General features: G+C 36.1%; 2 protein-coding genes across 2 annotated transcripts in view; one reads left to right on the top strand and one right to left on the bottom strand.

Moving 5' to 3' along the window:
- Positions 1-6754: 6754 nt before the first annotated feature.
- Positions 6755-11372, bottom strand: LOC107599572 (C3a anaphylatoxin chemotactic receptor-like). Its single transcript, XM_016291215.1, has 3 exons — positions 11304-11372; positions 8513-9056; positions 6755-7267 (listed from the first exon to the last, which is right to left on the bottom strand). The coding sequence occupies exons 2-3, from the start codon at positions 9053-9055 to the stop codon at positions 6755-6757; spliced, it is 1056 nt and encodes a 351-aa protein (XP_016146701.1). The 5' UTR covers position 9056; positions 11304-11372.
- Positions 11373-12933: 1561 nt separating this feature from the next.
- The window catches only part of LOC107599571 (sialoadhesin-like), a 6613-nt gene continuing 1670 nt past the window's right edge, over positions 12934-17876 (top strand). The window contains exons 1-6 of the mRNA XM_016291214.1: positions 12934-12946; positions 15209-15369; positions 15460-15607; positions 16055-16324; positions 17580-17673; positions 17854-17872. Coding sequence (XP_016146700.1) covers positions 12934-12946; positions 15209-15369; positions 15460-15607; positions 16055-16324; positions 17580-17673; positions 17854-17872 — 705 coding nt within the window. The remainder of the gene's footprint in view (positions 12947-15208; positions 15370-15459; positions 15608-16054; positions 16325-17579; positions 17674-17853; positions 17873-17876) is intronic.

The raw sequence follows: 17876 nt of genomic DNA, 5'->3' as shown, positions 1-17876 counted from the left end.
AACGTGACATGGTGAGTGTGTAAAGAAGTTTTTATCTGTTGATATATTTCAGAAAAAAGTGATAACCCAAAAATCCGGACCGATGTTGAACTCTAAAATTTTAACGTAGTGTTAATGTGTCGGTTCACAGTTAAGCTATAACAGTATCATATAAATTAGCTTTTTCTGTCGGGTCACCGTTTATAACGCTAACCAGTGTTTCTCTGTATGTTCACAGTTTAGCTACAACGTGTTTTGTAGCTAAACTGTTGGCATAAGTTTTATTTCTGTCAGGTTCATATCAGCACGAGTCCATGCATGTGCACGTGCTTGTGGCTAACGCTAACGTATATCTCTTTGGTTTATTAAGGTAATAGTTATAAAAAAAATCCTGTTTAATGTTTCACATGAGTGATTTTCTTTCTTTCTTTATATATTAGTAATTTAACAAACTGTTTAAAAGCCGAGATCGCTAGCCGAAGTTAACTTTTACAGTAGAATTATATCTGCAACTGATTTTCTGCAACATTTTTCTAAACGTTTTGCTTATGCTCTGTTTCAACAGGTTCTTGTGAAGATGCATTGGAAATGTAAGTTTTGTGAATTTCCATGTGACAAACGGGGTTACCTATTAAAACATTATAGGTTAAAACATAGAAGTTACAGCAGAACTGTTCCATTTCCTTGCCTACATCAAGATTGCTTGTGCACATTTAACTCAATTAATGCACTTAAAGTGCACATGTCTAAGATTCACTCGAAAGCCCACGAAACTCAACTATGTGAAACTGGCCAAGTAACTATTCACTGCCAGTTATGTGATTCTGTACCCTGTACAGAAGGGGATTTCTTTACTCACCTGCGCAAGACATTTAAAAGTTAATCACAGAGTCCAGTGTCCATATAAAGAATGTGACTTTAATACCACATTTAATGCACATAGAAGCAGAAAAAACCCATAAGTCTTTTGTTTATCTTCAGAACACAATTTAAGGTATTTTTAATGAAACCTGCGACTTTCTGTCCCTATTTTAAAGTCCAGATAACCTCAATTTAAAGGTTCATTTATCTTTTCAAATCTCTTTCATTTCTTTTTTGAAGATAGACAAGTCTTGTGCGTTCACACCGCCGGCTGCGAGAGTGTCAAAGTGACCGGAAGACATTCATTTTCAATGTGAGTGGCCGGCGAGGGCGTCAAGGAGAGTTGAAATCAGTTAAACTTTATGGTAATGAACTATGACGCTATTGGGCGGCAACCAACAATACAACTTTTTGTGAACAATAAAAAAAAAAAATTTGAAATGTTGTTATTGTTTATTTCTTTAAAAGTAATCAAAATAATTTTACAATTTTAGTATCATTTTAAAATTATAAGAGATTACTTAAATATAACAATTATCACTACTAAAAATCATTTGTTAATATTTTTTTTAATAAGTTATTTTATAAAACATATCCTCAAAAAAATTCATAATGTGAACTAATGCTTTTTAGTAAAGACTACTAATGCCAACTTGATTTGTCTGCTACAACCACTAAATGTTCTATGTTAATACAACTTAACCCGTTTAGTTTCACCCTGTGTAAAAACTAAAGTTGTTTAGTGCAACGGGTTTCCACGCAATTTTCTAGTAAAGTCAACTAATTCGGGTTAAGAGTGACAAATAAAAGTATATCTTTTATAGATCCGATTGATTTTAGTCTTATCTGTATCTGAGTATTTTAGGTCCTTTTCTCTCTTATCAGGAAAAACTGCAAGTGAAGGGGCCGGTGCGTAGAGGGTTAAAGACGTTGCATTCCGTTTTAACTTTAGACTATAAATTTAGATTTCAAATTCAATTTTAGAACTGTAACGCAAGTACTTTATAAGTAACTGTAATTAAATTACCTAAAAATGAACAGTAATCCCTTACTTTACTTTTTTCAGTGGATGAGTAATTTAATTAGGCTACAGTAACGTGTAACTCGTTAAACCCAACACTGGTTTCGGCTTAGTTTACCTATTGATTTTATGCCTGCTGAGGGTAATGACTGAAAAGTAGTTTGACCAATAGCGTGCAGGCATTATACATAATCGACCAATCGTGGCATTTGAGAAAGTTGGATCTACAGAGAACGGGCAAAGCAAAGCAAATACACGTACATATAATGGATGAGCTCGTCAATAGGAAATCAAAGCCAAAACCATTTTGAAGGGCATTTTAGCCAATTTAGAAATCCCGGCCTGGACATTTTCAAGGATAAAGAGGACATATAAAAAAAATGTATCTAGGCTACATAATAATACATAATCTTAGTAGGTCTACATAATAACAGAATGTGAATCACTCTGCAGACTCACTGAACTGCAGACACATAGTCAAGATTTCACAGTGATGACAAAATATTAAGTGGCATGTCTGTCAGTGTTTAGTAGAGGTAGCCCTCTGGTGGTGGACCTGCACAAAATTTTGTGTTTTGCCATTTATTTGAATGAACAATCACTTGTTCCACCACTGTCTATCATAGCGGTGTATCATCAAATTCCAAAGGTCATGTAAAAACTTGTTCAAATGGACATGTTGATGACTTTGCATATAAGTTAGATGTCCCGTTTTATTTAGGCCTAAGTGTGTATTTTTGCTAGCATCATAGGAATCAAGGTTTGGCTAGTTAGCCTGACCCCTTTAGACCTTGCTAGATAGTTTACAGATTTTTTATTTCTATGGTTCTGTCTTTACATTATTTTTGTATGAGGATATCAGTGCACGCTTGTGATACACCCCATGGTAAGATATACATAAGAGTCCATGTGTGGGCATGTTTGTATCTTTGTCCAATGACTAATGTAGCAAAAGATACTTTCCAGGGTTCATTTATTCCAGGATATAAAGGACAGAAATAGCCAGTGTTTGTGGACGTGTGTGCATACATGCTTGTTGGGAAATCTGACCCCAGCTTTCAGTTCTTCATGCTTATCAGTTGTGGCAGAGATGGTGTCTATAAGAGATTTCTGGGGGGGGACACACACAAACCCCATGTTCTTCTGGAAAGAAGCAACAATTTTGATAACCTATTATTGAACAAAATTATCAGACCATAAAAAGTACCTTGCTTTATAGTTTGACTGGATACTGTTGGATACTTTATACTGTTGACTGGATTCAACAAACTCAACCATTCTGTCATGTTACCAAGGTTATTCTGAGAAAAATTATCAAGCAAATATTTTACTTTAAATTTATAAAAAAAATTAATAAAAAAAGTTATCAATAACAAACCAACAAACTAGCTAGCCTCTTCTGAGTAACAGGTTAATTTAGGCTAAACCTGCAACCATACCAATTCTCGTGATGTTTTTTTTTATTATTAGATATTATTGCACTGAAATTCTTAAATTTTTTTCTTCCTTTTATCTTCATCTTATTTTCAGAATATCTTCTGTATTTTTATTTTGTTCAGTGTTTATCACTTGTATTTTTATAATTTTTTTAAATAATAATTATTATTAGTTTGTATGTAGGGTGGTTGACTAAATGCAAGTGCAAAAACAAAAATGACCACACACAACACTGTTGTGAAAATTCACTTCCTCTTCAGAGTTTCACAGAAGGCCACGTTCGATGTGCATAAAAGATGGCCAGGAATAAACTGGCACTTATATATAAATAGCAGAGCCTCATCTTCATGCACAGGGTCTTTTTATTTTCTGTGACTCATTTCTACACCTATAGAAAAACTGAAAAATAATTCTTTATATCCACTATTATTTTGAATTTTACATTTAATTTTTGAGATATGAATGAGAATATTAAAGGCCACCAATTACAAAAAAAAAATTCTGAAATTACAATTAAAGAATACAAATAAGGAAGGACAAAGGGAAATATTATGCAAGGAACATACAACAGAGAGATGGGGAAAAAGCATAGAAGTTCTTTCTTCCTGTCTGCATCTGTCTGGAGGCTTTGACGTTATGTCAGGGAATTTCTGGTTGTATTTCAGTCTCATAACACAGTGCTTCTGCTTCATAATTACGAAGAAGTGTGAAATGAAAAAATACAACGTGTGTAATCAAGCTAATTAATATAACTGCTGCCTTAAATAAGAACATGATTCAAACTGTTATGCAAAGCTCCCCAATAACATGTAAAAGCTCCAGAGAGTAATAAACACTAAATACGGAATGCTATATTTAAGACACAAAAGTCAATGTTACTGAAAACTAGTGGTCCTGAACAGGTTTTGCTTCAGGGCTCAGACTTTGCATAAAGAACATACAGGTGCATCTCAATAAATTAGAATGTCGTGGAAAAGTTCATTTATTTCAGTAATTCAACTCAAATTGTGAAACTCGTGTATTAAATAAATTCAATGCACACAGACTGAATTAGTTTAAGTCTTTGGTTCTTTTAATTGTGATGATTTTGGCTCGCATTTAACAAAAACCCACCAATTCACTATCTCAACAATATACCATAAGCTTTTCAGTTCAATTGCCAAAACAGGCCAGTGACCAGTTTTTGGGCCTCAACCCACCGGTGGAAAACCACTGCTTCAAACCTACACATCATACCACAGAACAATGGCAAAAAGACATTGTTTCTGATACAGCTTGATATAAAAATATCAGCAACATCAAGGCCTAGTGAATACAGGCACTTCAGAATGGGAAATTGAATTCATGTGATAAACATAACTATTCTCACTGATGTGACACTTTTTCACTTCTACACTTCCCCTTCTCCACCCATTTAAAAAAAATAACTATGACCACATCTTAAGCTACAGTACTTTCTCAGAATCCATTTCTGCTTGTTAAACTAAAAAATGTAATCTGCTCTACTGCATGTGTTAAAGTCATTATGAAAGTCTTTGGAAAGACTATGCTGATTATCTTTTTCTGAAACTGGCTGACATCTTTAAAATGGTTTTGCCACCCAAAAACCAGAACTCTCTGGTGGCTAATGAGACAATATTTAAAAGAAAAATAGACTAACAACAGATTGCACTCATTCAGACAGAAAAGGAAAATAGAACAGAAAAATCTTCAAATAAAAACAATCAACTATATAAACCATATAAGGTTTCAAAACCTACAACACTCTTCTTCATAAATAAATACACACATACATACATAAATCTCAAACAATCACACAGAAGAGCCAGGAGCTTAAAGGTGGGAAACTTTATATTACCAATACTACAGACAGCAAAAGGAACAAGTTTCGGTTTCATATTCAAAAAAATTATTAAATCAAGAGAATCAGAGGATAAACTGCCTTATAAAATGCTTTTTTTTTGTATAAAACGATGGCAATTTTTTTTTCTTCATAAGCGGAAGTTCAGGTTTTGCACAAAATGCCATAAGTAGCACATTTCATTTATAAATCGACCAATCAGAATGGATATTCAAATGACACAAAGTCATTCACTTCCATCAAAATGCAGCTAATGCAAACTGCCCCAAAAAAAGAAGCAAACAAAAATATATAAAAAAATTATAATATATATATATAAAAAATAAAATTTAAATATATAATACAACCAATCGTTATCAGCAGTAACCATTCAAGCCAGTCAACAGTCAAAAATATGTAGTTCGTCATTCGTTCATCTAGCTAGCTTACTCATTAACACAAGAGGTGAAGCAAAGTGCTTCGTTTATGTGTCAGTTTGCATTTTAAAACAATAATGAGCTATGCTGCATTTAAATGTAACAATTTTTTTAATGCCTAAGAAACAATAAACAATGTATAAAAAGGCAAAATATTTCTAAATAGAATTATCAAAGTCCAGGAACGCTATTCTACCGAGGGGGGCTAAAGTCAATATGCTGTTCAGGGGGCCATAGCAGCGCCCCTGCATTCAGTGCAGTAAGTCAAAGATTAGAAATACCAAGCAGGTGCACTCGCATTACTATGAATCGAAGAAAGTGCAACACACAATATGTTTTACGGTCTTGTAAATAAAAGGGCCAAACTACCGTTAGGAGCTCCGGTTGCCAGTGTTCTGAGACATGCGCTTACTGCACATGCGCATTGGCTGGTCCTGCCTAAAATACTGTATAAGGTTTTTTAATGCTGTTTGAGCATAAGAAACAACTTTTATGGGACAGTTCATGTCAGATTTTGTTGCTGATTTGAAATATGTTATATGTGGCAAGCAGTTTTTAGGATTTCAGAATTTCCCCATTCAAGTAGGTAAGACTTGCATGCCCCGGAAATATCTGCTCAGAGCCATTGCAAATATGGCCGCCAAGTGAACAGACTTTCCTTGAAAGGGACTCTCCAGAGAATAAAGTCCAGAGAATAAAAAAGGATTAGGACATCTTGATCAGAAAAGAGGAACAAAGGTCTATGATTTTGGCACTCTTAGTATGAAGTAAATTACTCTACACTAAATCAAGAGAATTTCTCAGGAAACCTGACCACAGTTTATTGGCTTTGGAGCAAGGAAATGAAGTAGCTGCTAAACAGTGGTTTACATGTTAATGCTAAGAGGTCACAGAAGCAGACTTGTGAAAACCATTGTTTCCAATTCTAAAGCTTATCAAAAGCATGAATCAGTTTGCTCTGCAAAACCGTCAAAATCATACTCACAAATATATACATGTTGATTTTACTATTATTTTTAGGTTTTCTCAATAAAAGTTCTTAATTAGCAAGATTATTTTAGAGATAGACTGGTAGTATGATTGTCAAAAAAATTTTTCACATTTGGATTTGATCAGTGTTTAAATATCGGCCTCCCCATTGACCGGTACTGCTAAAAATTCAATTACAATGAAACTCTTTTAAACTTTAGTCATGCCCTCCGGTATGTCTCGAACAATCCCTTCAGTCTTTGGAATTGAATTACAGCTATCTTCCCCAGTGCCTCCGTGGGACTGCAAAATGTGGCCTTCTTCCATAAGTGCTCTGCGATAAATCCCTGATATGCTTTGTCTGAAGCGTTGCCTAACATCCAGTCCCATGCAGAAGTACAGCACCGGGTTCACGCAGCTGTTGAAATACGCGAAGCCCTTAGCAATAGGCAGGCCCACTTTAACAGCGTGGCTCTTCTTGTCCACCATCTTGGCGAGCAGTAGGCAGTGGTAGGGGCACCAACATATGAAAAAGGCACAGACAAGTCCAGCAAGAATACGGAGAGGCCTCGATTTACCAGAAAACCTTGTTCTGCATATTCCAACGCCAGCTAGAATGTAGCAGCACAGGATGACCAGGAAGGGCAACAGGAATCCACATAAGAAGCGAATGCTGTACAAGGCGTTCTTTGCTGAATTGTGACCCTTTGATGCTTCTTTCACCTGCACAAAGTAAATCAGATTAATATATGGCAAACAATTTCACATTTATTATGCTAAAAGAAAGTACATGTTTAAAGGGATAGTTCACACAAAAATGAGAACGGTCATTATTTATTCATCTGATGTGTCACATTCAGTTATGAAATAAAGTTGTATGGAAATAAGAAAGAATAAGATACGTTCACACTGTCAGTTCTCTGGATTGACAACCGCAATTACTTATAGGTCTGAGCCTCGAAATGATTGTTCTGTTGCTTAACATCAATAGCGATTGTACAGCTGATGTTTTTCTGGAGAAAAAAAAAACTTTAATTAGACAAAAACTCCATAAAAAAAGTTGTGATTTCTGAAAATGACATTTGACCTATACAGTGCGTGCCATTGTAAAAGACTGTAAGTCTCTCCCTCACAGCCACGATTAATTCATTTGCGTTAAATTCAAAATGGTTTCAGGCATCAAGAAAGTAAATATCAAAGATGGCGACGTCCAAAAATGCTAAATCTTATCACATTTGACACAACAGAAGTTCAATTGAGGTTTCTTCTGTCAAATCTTAATGAACAGACAGCAGTTTACAGCCGCAAATCGCACTGTAATTAGAATAACCTTTAATGGTCTTCAGACAGAGCGTGAACACAACAACGGAACCGTTTGAAAGTCGAAATATGTAATGTTTCTATAGCAACCGGGACTTTTTACAGCAGCTGCAGTGACTCGCTGACTTTACCAATTGGCGATTGGCTCTTTTAATCAGAAGGCGGGGCTTCCTTTGATCGAGCGGTCATATTGAGCGTTGCATTTTTCCCCATTCAAAACTATACGAGTGACACGTCTTGGGTATTCTATAGTCTTTGTTTATATCCCAGTCTCTATAAGGAACCACACATGAAAACTCGCAACAGTGCTCTTTTGCACTGTATAACGTGACATACAGTAGATGTCCATTATGTTCCGTTCACACAGCATGGCTTCACTGGAAAACGGTGTGAGTCCTAAAAATGTACTGTGCGAGCTCGGTTATAGAGTGCGGCTGTAAATCCAATAAATAACTGAAATGTGTGTGTATATGTATCGTATTCATATTTTTCCTGTTTTGTCTACTTACAATGTATGATTTATATAATTAAATGATTCAACCTATTATTGAATCCAATATTATAATTTATGCAAATATAGCCTAGTTTTTTTTTATTATTATTGGAAACCTTTTTTAAATTCAGACAGAATTCCAAAGTTGTTCTGACCTCCAGTGAGCACTTGCTTAAATTGTTGTCACCAAGGTAGACCTGCCGGTAAACATAGTATGGTGAACTAAAGATCACCGCCACAATCCAAACTCCCACACTGACCACACGAGCAGCACATAACGTCCGTCGTTCTCTGGTGAACACTGGACGCCAGATGCAGAGCACTCGATCCACACTGATGACAGCCAGAAGGAAAACACTGCAGAACATGTTGGCGTACTTGAAGAAACCATTGAATTTGCAGAGAAAAACTCCAAAAGGCCAGTAGTCATAGAAAAGTTTTTTGAGGAGAGAAGTTACGCGGGTAAAGCAGAAGATCAGGTCTGCTACAGCGAGATTGACCAGCCATACATTAGTGACGTTGGGCTTCAGACGCATGGCAGCCACCCAGATGACCAAAGAGTTCCCAGTAATGCCGAAGATAATGGTAATGGTGTAGAGGACAATGGTAATGTTATCCATAATGGCATCAATGTCCACTGTATAGTGGGTTAAGACATCTGAGTGGGAGTGCATGAGAAGAGTTGTATTGGAGGCCATTCTGAGAGACAAATAAAAGTTATATATAGTATTTCTGTTCAAATTAAGCATTTTAACTGATTCACAGATGAAATGATTAGCCAGGCCAAAGTCACCGGTTCAATTCCCAGGGAATGCATGTACATGTGAAATTATATCTGTAATGTGTAAAGTATGTTTAAAGGGGTCATATGACGTTGCTAAAAAGAACATTATTTTGTGTATTTGGTGTAAGGAAATGTGTTTATGCGGTTAAAGGTTAAAAAAACACATTATTTTCCACATACTGTACATTATTGTTTCTCCTCTATCCCCCGCCTTTCTGAAACGCGTCGATTTTTACAAAGCTCATAGTTCTGAAAAGCGAGGTGTGCTCTGATTGGTCAGCTATCCAGTGAGTTGTGATTGGCCGAATACCTCAAGCGTGTGACGGAAATGTTACGCCCCGTTGGTATTAAAGGCTGGTGCGACTAGACAAAGCCAATAAAACCCATTATAAACGAGGCATTTGTTGCATGCAGTGGGGACATAATTACTGATTATAATGACTTATACTGTCTTTTTACACGTTGCTTTGCATCGCGCCGCGTAAACATAAAACCATGTCTGCATTTGTGATCGGAGAAACGACAAACAACAAGTGCTACTCTACACTGCTCAACACTCGCGTTTGAATCATCAGTGGCAAATCATTTAAATATGAAAGCGTACTGACAGGCTGTGAGTCAGCATTATTTGTCAGAACACCGGCATTGTAGGCTATGCTCTCCCAGGAAACAGTCCTCTGCTCACATCTGAATAGTTGAAATGGTTGAACTGTTTTGGAACAGTGTTGTGAATACAACTTAACCACTGATTTCTAGTTGTGTCCTCTTTTGGAAGGCCAAACAAAGTAGTTTTGCTTTCACAATGAAACACACAGTGTCTCCACGACATGGCGGTGGCAACAATACTACAGCGAGAATCAAAGTTTCTTTGCGTGAACATTTGGGCGGTGTTATGCAAATCTTCCCACACAGTGACGTAGACATGTGGGGCGTTTTTAAACGAGGCCTTTTAGGAGGGCGTGGACGAGTCTTAACTTTTATAAAGAATATCTCTTTGTGTTTGAGACTTTAGTCTTTGCAACTTTAGGGATCTTATCTATTCACAAACAGCTTGTAACACTCCAAAGAGAAAGGAAAACTTGAAATCGCATCATACGACCCCTTTAAATAATTCCCAAGAACTACAAGAAGTGAGTAAATATGAGTACAAGAATATGAGTATCTACAAGTATTTCCACTTATTCACCCAATACCTTTTCCTTGTGTATTTATGGGGTGGTTATTAAAATATTATTAAGTACAGTTGAGATTATAGTTTAAATATTTATATTTATTTAGCTTAAACTAGCCATATTGGGCTCTCACATGAAAGAAGCCACCCAGCTCTTCCTCAGAGTCTGTTTCAAAATATCTGTCTGGAAAAAATGGGGGGGAAAAGATAACGTGGAAGGATATCCGTATTTTTAAGAGATTCTGAAACATCTTCATGCACCTGATTCATGCATTTGTGAAAAAGCATCTCAGATAACATATAAAATGTACAATCTTGATGTGTTCCTCTTAATGTTAGCTAAGAGAAAATATCTTTCTGCTACACTGCCATTTAGTGAGCAATTCATCATAAGTGACATTGCATGCTCATATTTGAGCGACAGCATATAGTAAGATAAATATGAGTTGTCTGGCAACTAAGAGGTTTCAGCATATAAAACTGGTTTAAAGCCAAGCTAATGTGAGTTATATATTTTGAGTGAGTTAGAGCTGAATCATGAGGTCACAATATCTTACTTTAGTATCCCGTTACATGTAGCATTTACTCACACTAAATATGTTGTGCAATTCTGGCAAGAAAATAGTGAATCGAAAGTACTTAATCCCACGTTGTAAAATCCAATGATAATAAAAACTGTTGCTTTGCATCAGAGTTAGTTGTGTTTCTCCTTTCATGTTAAAACAGAAAGCAGTAGTACATACGAATAAGAAAAATGCATACAAGGCATGACAATTCAAGGCAGAGATAGGCCATTTAAAAGCTTATGTTTGAAAAATCTCATTAAATGTATAGTATATAAAATACAAAAATGCAATAAAATTATCGCACAGCATAGATTACATTGGAAAATTTTAGTAAAAAAAAAATTTACTAACTAACTTTAGTTAATTAAAGTTAGTTAATTAAACTAATTAACAACTGGATATTTAATTGATGTGGGTGTTCTTACCTCGGTGAAAGTTTGCTTGAAAAACTAGTTAGCGCAATCAGTGTTTGAGGAAACACCACTGCACAGTAATTTGTGAATATGTCCAGCAGAGACTGAGTATGAATGTTAGGTCATGTTCAGCGTGCAGGCAAATAAATAAGTGACGGGTTCATTGACATCACTTCCAGCTGTTCTTCTTCTCTCTGAACCATTTTCTCCCCTTTTTTCGTAACGTGATCATTAAGTGTCTTCTGACAAAGAGAAGACACACAGGAAGAGGGAGGAGACAGATGAACAAACACAGAAACATAAATACATAGTGTGTTTACTCTATTATGCCTCTGAAGGAATTTAAGGGGAAATTTGCTTAAAAAAAAAATCTCACCCTCAGGCCATCCAGGATGTATCTGAATTTGTTTCTTCTTTGGAAAAGATCTGGATAAATTTAGCATTAAAATCACTTGCTCACCCATGAATCATCTGCAGTGAATGGGTGCCGTCAGAATGAGAGTCCAAACAGCTGAGAAAAAACACAACACAAATCCAGTCCATCGATTAACATCTTGTGAACAAAAAAAAAGTGTTTTGTATGAAAGAAAAGCATCATTAAAGCGTTTTAACTTTAAACTGTGGAATAAACCAAAATACCAGTCCATAATCCATAATAACATTGTCTTCAGTGAAAAAGTCCATCGCCTGTTGTCCTGTATCAAAACCCAAAACCCTCTCCTGATTCAAACGAGACAACTTTTTCACTGGAGAAAGCAATACTATGGATAGAGAACCCGTATTTTAGCCAGAAACAACAGTCTGAAGTGAAAAACGTCTTAATGATTAACTTATTACAAACACACAGATTGTGGATTACTTACATTACTTGTGAATTTTCATCACAATATCCATAGGATATTCCATTGGATCTAAAGTATCCATTAGTGAGCAAGTAATGATACATTTCTCCAAATCTGTTCCGATGAAGAAAAAAACTCATCTACATCTTGGATGGCCTGAGGGTGAGTAAATTTTCAGTGGTGAAAATGTTTGGGTGGACTGTACCTTTAAAGCATATGATGTATATAATTATATTCCTGTCGATAAAGCATACATTGTGACTGTACATCAAAACATCATTTTCTTTTCTGAATTTTGAAAGTAAAGAATGAATAATATGCTAATACTGATAGTAATACTAATAATAATGATTGTTACAAGTGTGCATAATTTTTCATATGTAAGCACTGTATTTAACAGTATCTATTCAAGGTCTTGTGGTATATTTAGCATACACCAATATTTGCATATAATTTCCATGTCTGGTTCTCTTTGTCAGTGTGCCTTTTTTTGTTTTGTTTTTGCTTACATCCTGATACAAATTCCCCATGGATTTTGTTTTCAATCAGTTAAAATAAAAATGAAGTGGTTTCCAACCTCATATCAGATATACACCGATCAGGCATAACATTATGACTACTTACCTAATATTGTGTTGGTCTCCCTTTTGCTGCCAAAACAGCCCTGACCCGTTGAGGTGGTACGTGTCAAAGTAACATCCACATGGATGGCAGGACCCAAGGTTTCCCAGCAGAACATTGCACAAAGCTTCACACTGCCTCCGCCGGCTTGCCTTCTTCCCATAGTGCATCCTGGTGCCATGTGTTCCACAGGTAAGCGACACACACGCACCCGGAAAAACCCACGTTGTAAAAGAAAATGTGATTCATCAGACCAGGCCACCTTCTTCCATTGCACTGTGGTCCAGTTCTGATGCTCACATGCCCACTGTTGGCGCTTTCGGTGATGGACAGGGGTCAGCATGGGCACCCTGACTGGTCTGCGGCTATGCAGCCCATACACAACAAACTGTGATGCACTGTGTATTCTGACACCTTTCCATCAGAACCAGCATTAACTTCCTGATGAGTTTGAGCTACAGTAGCTTGTCTGTTGGATCGGACCACACAGGCCAGCCTTCACTCCCCAAGTGCATCAATGAGCCTTGACTGCCCATGATCCTGTCACCAGTTCACCACTGTTCCTTCCTTGGACCACTTTTGATAGATACTGACCACTAGAAACCGGGAACACCAAAATGTTCACTTGCTGCCTAATATATCCCACCCACTAATAGGTGCTTAAACAGGCACACTGAAAAACGATTGTGATGTTTTGTTGGTAAGCTTTGTTTTTGGTGAAAGTGGTTTCATCTTTTTAACTCATTTAAAATGAGTCTGTGCTACCACCTAATGCTGAGATACAGTATGACAGAACAACAAATGCCCACTGTTGGCGCTTTCGGTGATGGACAGGGGTCAGCATGGGCACCCTGACTGGTCTGCGGCTATGCAGCCCATACACAACAAACTGTGATGCACTGTGTATTCTGACACCTTTCCATCAGAACCAGCATTAACTTCCTGATGAGTTTGAGCTACAGTAGCTTGTCTGTTGGATCGGACCACACAGGCCAGCCTTCACTCCCCAAGTGCATCAATGAGCCTTGACTGCCCATGATCCTGTCACCAGTTCACCACTGTTCCTTCCTTGGACCACTTTTGATAGATACTGACCACTAGAAACCGGGAACACCAAAATGTTCACTTGCTGCCTAATATATCCCACCCACTAATAGGTGCTTAAACAGGCACACTGAAAAACGATTGTGATGTTTTGTTGGTAAGCTTTGTTTTTGGTGAAAGTGGTTTCATCTTTTTAACTCATTTAAAATGAGTCTGTGCTACCACCTAATGCTGAGATACAGTATGACAGAACAACAACAAAAATGTTGATGTTGAATGTTGATATGTTGAAGTAAAAATACAGCAACAAGTTTATAAGCAGGAAAGCATATACATATACGTTATATAGCATGTGAACATTGTGAATACTTTACTTGTGAATACTTAAATGTACATTACACAGCTCTATGGAATACTTGATTCTACTTGAATCAATTACTATCTTTAAAGGCCATTAAAATGAGCCAGAAATCTCCACCTCATTAGCACTTACAAATACCAGTTTTATTGCTATTTATATTCTGAAGGTTTTTACAGGGGGTTTGTTTGTATATCATTCACCTGATTTATATATTTTATTTGACAGTATTTTCTGATTTATAGAGTGATAAAAAAATATATACAATATATATATAAAATATATATATTGTATATATATATATATACATATAAAAGATATATACAAAATCCCCAATGTGAAAACTTACATAAATCTGATATATCAACAAAAAGAAAAAAGAATTCTGAACCTAACTTTATCCAATGTTCAGATTTCTGTTATATAAAAATGTATGCAAACTTGCACATACTTAATTAGATCATTTTTATACTTCGACGTAATATTTGAGAAAACTTGTAATGCAGAACCATGCAAATACATGTAATGTGCTTAATCAACTGCGGAAGTGTGGTGAAATCCTTAGTATTTTTTTACACTATTCACCTGTGGTGTCTTGCTTTAAAAGGCCTCAGATTGCACACCAGATTAGGTATATTTACACAAAATTCCTTCCGAAACACATTTGACTTTAAGAAGAAATGTATTTTGTAATAGTTTTCTTTTTTTACTTAACTGCTGATGAAACTCCAGTGTTTCCAGTGTTCCTCTTTTATTTCATTTGTTAAGTTGTGAAGTGAATGTCTGACAGCTCCGCATCAGGTAAAGGTTTCTGGTTATTTATGATTATAAGTATAAGGGTAAAGGATGAGAAAAATATAGGTAAATGTATACATACATTTTAAAATATATGTATATCAAAGTATATTGCAGAAAATATTTTGTATTTACCCAAAATTTTAAGATTGGAAATGTATTTTTATGCCCCTTGAACTACATTTTGCATTTATTTATTGCTGTATGGGTCTGGTGGACACATGCACTAATGTGTTTACTCTCTTCTCAATTGTAAGATGTTCCCCTGCCTATCTTGAGCTCAAATGTTCAGGTGATGGAAGTTCTAGAGGGCACCAGCTTGACACTGACCTGCTCCACTGTGATCTCATGTCCCTCAATCCAACCTCAGATGCAGTGGAACCCACAGCTAGGAGAACAGCTCACACCAGCCCTACAGGTGAAATGTAGCATGAGGCAAATCTTGATGTTTGTAAACTACACAGTTCTGTATCCTGAAATGTAATAAAATCCTTGTATTTCTCTTAAGGAGGATGAATTTGGGCAGACACTGTTGGTCTCCTCTCAGATGTTCAATGCGACTCCTCCAATTGACCGCCTGAAAATCTCCTGCTCTCTTTTCTACTCTCAGGGGACCAAAAGACCAGCTGAAAGCAGCGTTACCCTTAGAGTGTTGTGTATGTGAAACAGAGAAAGAAAGCAATCATAAAGCATAAAATCAATTATTTCTATTTATGAGTGGATGTTATTATGAGTACTGTGCTGTATTACTCACAAACAAAAATGCAGTGTGTTTTTAACATTTTGACAAATGGTGGGGTCCAAAAGTACATAGAGTAAGCTACAGCTTTTTAGATTCATTTTATTTAATTCAGTTAAATTTAATAAAAATCATATTTTTATTACAAATTATTACCAGAATAGCTATTGGAATTAACTTGAATATCAGAATGTCTTAGTGATTTGTCTCTTCCTTGCTTTTTGTGTTTGTGTAAAACCTGATGATGATATTCAGCATGATTCGAGAATGATCCAAAGAAAATCTGCTGGACTTTTGGACCCCATTGTATGAAAGTGTCTAAGCAAGTATTATGTAAAGGAAACTGGTCAAACTTCTTTTTCAGATGCTCCCAGAAACACCTTAGCCCTGGTCAGTCCATCGGATCCAGTGTCTGAAGGCAGTGTGGTGGTGCTGAGCTGTCAAAGTGATGCCAACCCTGCAGTTCAGCGCTATGAGTGGTACAAAGACAGTGGATCTGGAAAGCTAGAGTTACAGAATCAAGGACAGACTCTAACACTGATAGCCAGGAGTACTGTTCAGGGTCTGTATGTCTGCAAGGTCTACAACAACCACGGGACTGACCGATCGAGGCCTGTCGCTGTGGACATAAATAGTAAATTAATTTTCTTACATTTTTATTTAAAATTAGAAATTTTATTTCTGTTAGCAGAAACTTTACTAAGTTAACTTTACACTTTCTTGCTAGCTCTTTTCAACAAGAAACTTTTTTCATTGAGTAGTAGTGTAGCGTGATAAAACTGAGAAATCTGAAGTAATAATTAAATATACTTAACATAGTATGTACAATCTCTTTCTCGTTCAAAGAATGGGAAGTCCAGTGCATTTAAGCTGTTAAAATGATTCACGATGATTCATTTGAGTCCTTGCAAAGATTGTAGCGTGTCTTCCGTTTTCTTATATATATATACAGTGGGTACGGAAAGTATTCAGACCCCCTTAAATTTTTCACTCTTTGTTATATTGCAGCCATTTGCTAAAATCATTTAAGTTAATTTTTTTCCCTCATTAATGTACACACAGCACCCCAAATATGTTTTTTTGCTAGATAATAGCTTCAATTAATTGCTTTTTATTAGTAAGCAATAGCTGTAAACAAAAAAAACTTGGCACAATATCAAACACATGACACAACATGTCAAACCATAACGTGAGCAATGGAGAATTCCAGTGAGTACACTCTTAAAAATAAAGGCACTTCACGATGGCATAGAAGAACCTTTTTGTCTAAATGGTTCCATAAAGAACCTTTAACATCTGAAGAACCTTTCTGTTTCACAAAAGTTTCTTTGTGGCGAAAGAAGGTTCTTCAGATTATAAAAAGGTAAGAAAGAGATGGTTCTTTAAAGAACCTTTGACTGAATGGTTCTTTGTGGAACCAAAAATGGTTCTTCTATGGCATCGCTTGAAGAAACTTTTGAAGCACCTATATATGCAACGGAAAATAATGATTACTGTGTCAACACTCATGTTTATTCAACTCAAGGGGTAAGACATTTTTTGTTTGCTTACGCCCCTTGACATTAAATCAAAACTTTTTTGTTTTCTTGTTTACATGTCCAGGAGCATGTACACAAGCAATTAAATCAGAAACTACTTCAAAACCACATCAAAATACATTTGTTAAGAGTATCAGTGGGCATTTAGTTGATGTGTAAACTTGCTAAGCTTCAGAATGTTCATTCTCAGACCAACTGAAATGTGGAAAGCAATGTGTTTTATGTGAACGAGTTATGTATCTTCTTGGGTGTTCTGGTATGCAAGTAAATTTCATAATATGTGTCTGTGTGTCATAATATAGTGACGTGAAATGAGCTACAGCTTTTTCCTACTGTTTCTGTCTGATTCAGGTTGCCAGTGCTCCATTGTATCGTACATTGTATGTGGACTTCTGACTCTTTTCTTAATTCTTATTACTGCAGTGGATTTGGTCAAATACAAAAGGTGGGTTTTGAGAAGTGATTACAAACAGCAAGATGTTTGGCATCCATAATGTGAAGTTCAGCCTGTTTTATATACATAAAAGACAGCTGCAATGTACAGACATGTATTTCCTTCAAACACAACGTTTTAATTGCTACTTAATTTATATGCCCATTATCATTTTTCTTATTATTTTTTCAGCCTGTTAAAAAGACTTCAAGTAA

The sequence above is a fragment of the Sinocyclocheilus grahami genome, unplaced genomic scaffold (genome assembly GCF_001515645.1).
Source record: "Sinocyclocheilus grahami isolate Dianchi unplaced genomic scaffold, SAMN03320097.WGS_v1.1 scaffold268.1, whole genome shotgun sequence".
NCBI lineage: Eukaryota > Metazoa > Chordata > Actinopteri > Cypriniformes > Cyprinidae > Sinocyclocheilus > Sinocyclocheilus grahami.
This window is presented reverse-complemented; position numbering and strand designations above follow the sequence as displayed.

Coding starts and splice junctions, on each gene's coding strand:
- LOC107599572 (XM_016291215.1), bottom strand. CDS start 9,055: ATGGCCTCCAATACAACTCTTCTCATGCACTCCCACTCAGATGTCTTA. Junction 7,268..8,512: donor TAAGCAAGTGCTCACTGGAG/GTCAGAACAACT, acceptor TACTTTGTGCAG/GTGAAAGAAGCATCAAAGGG.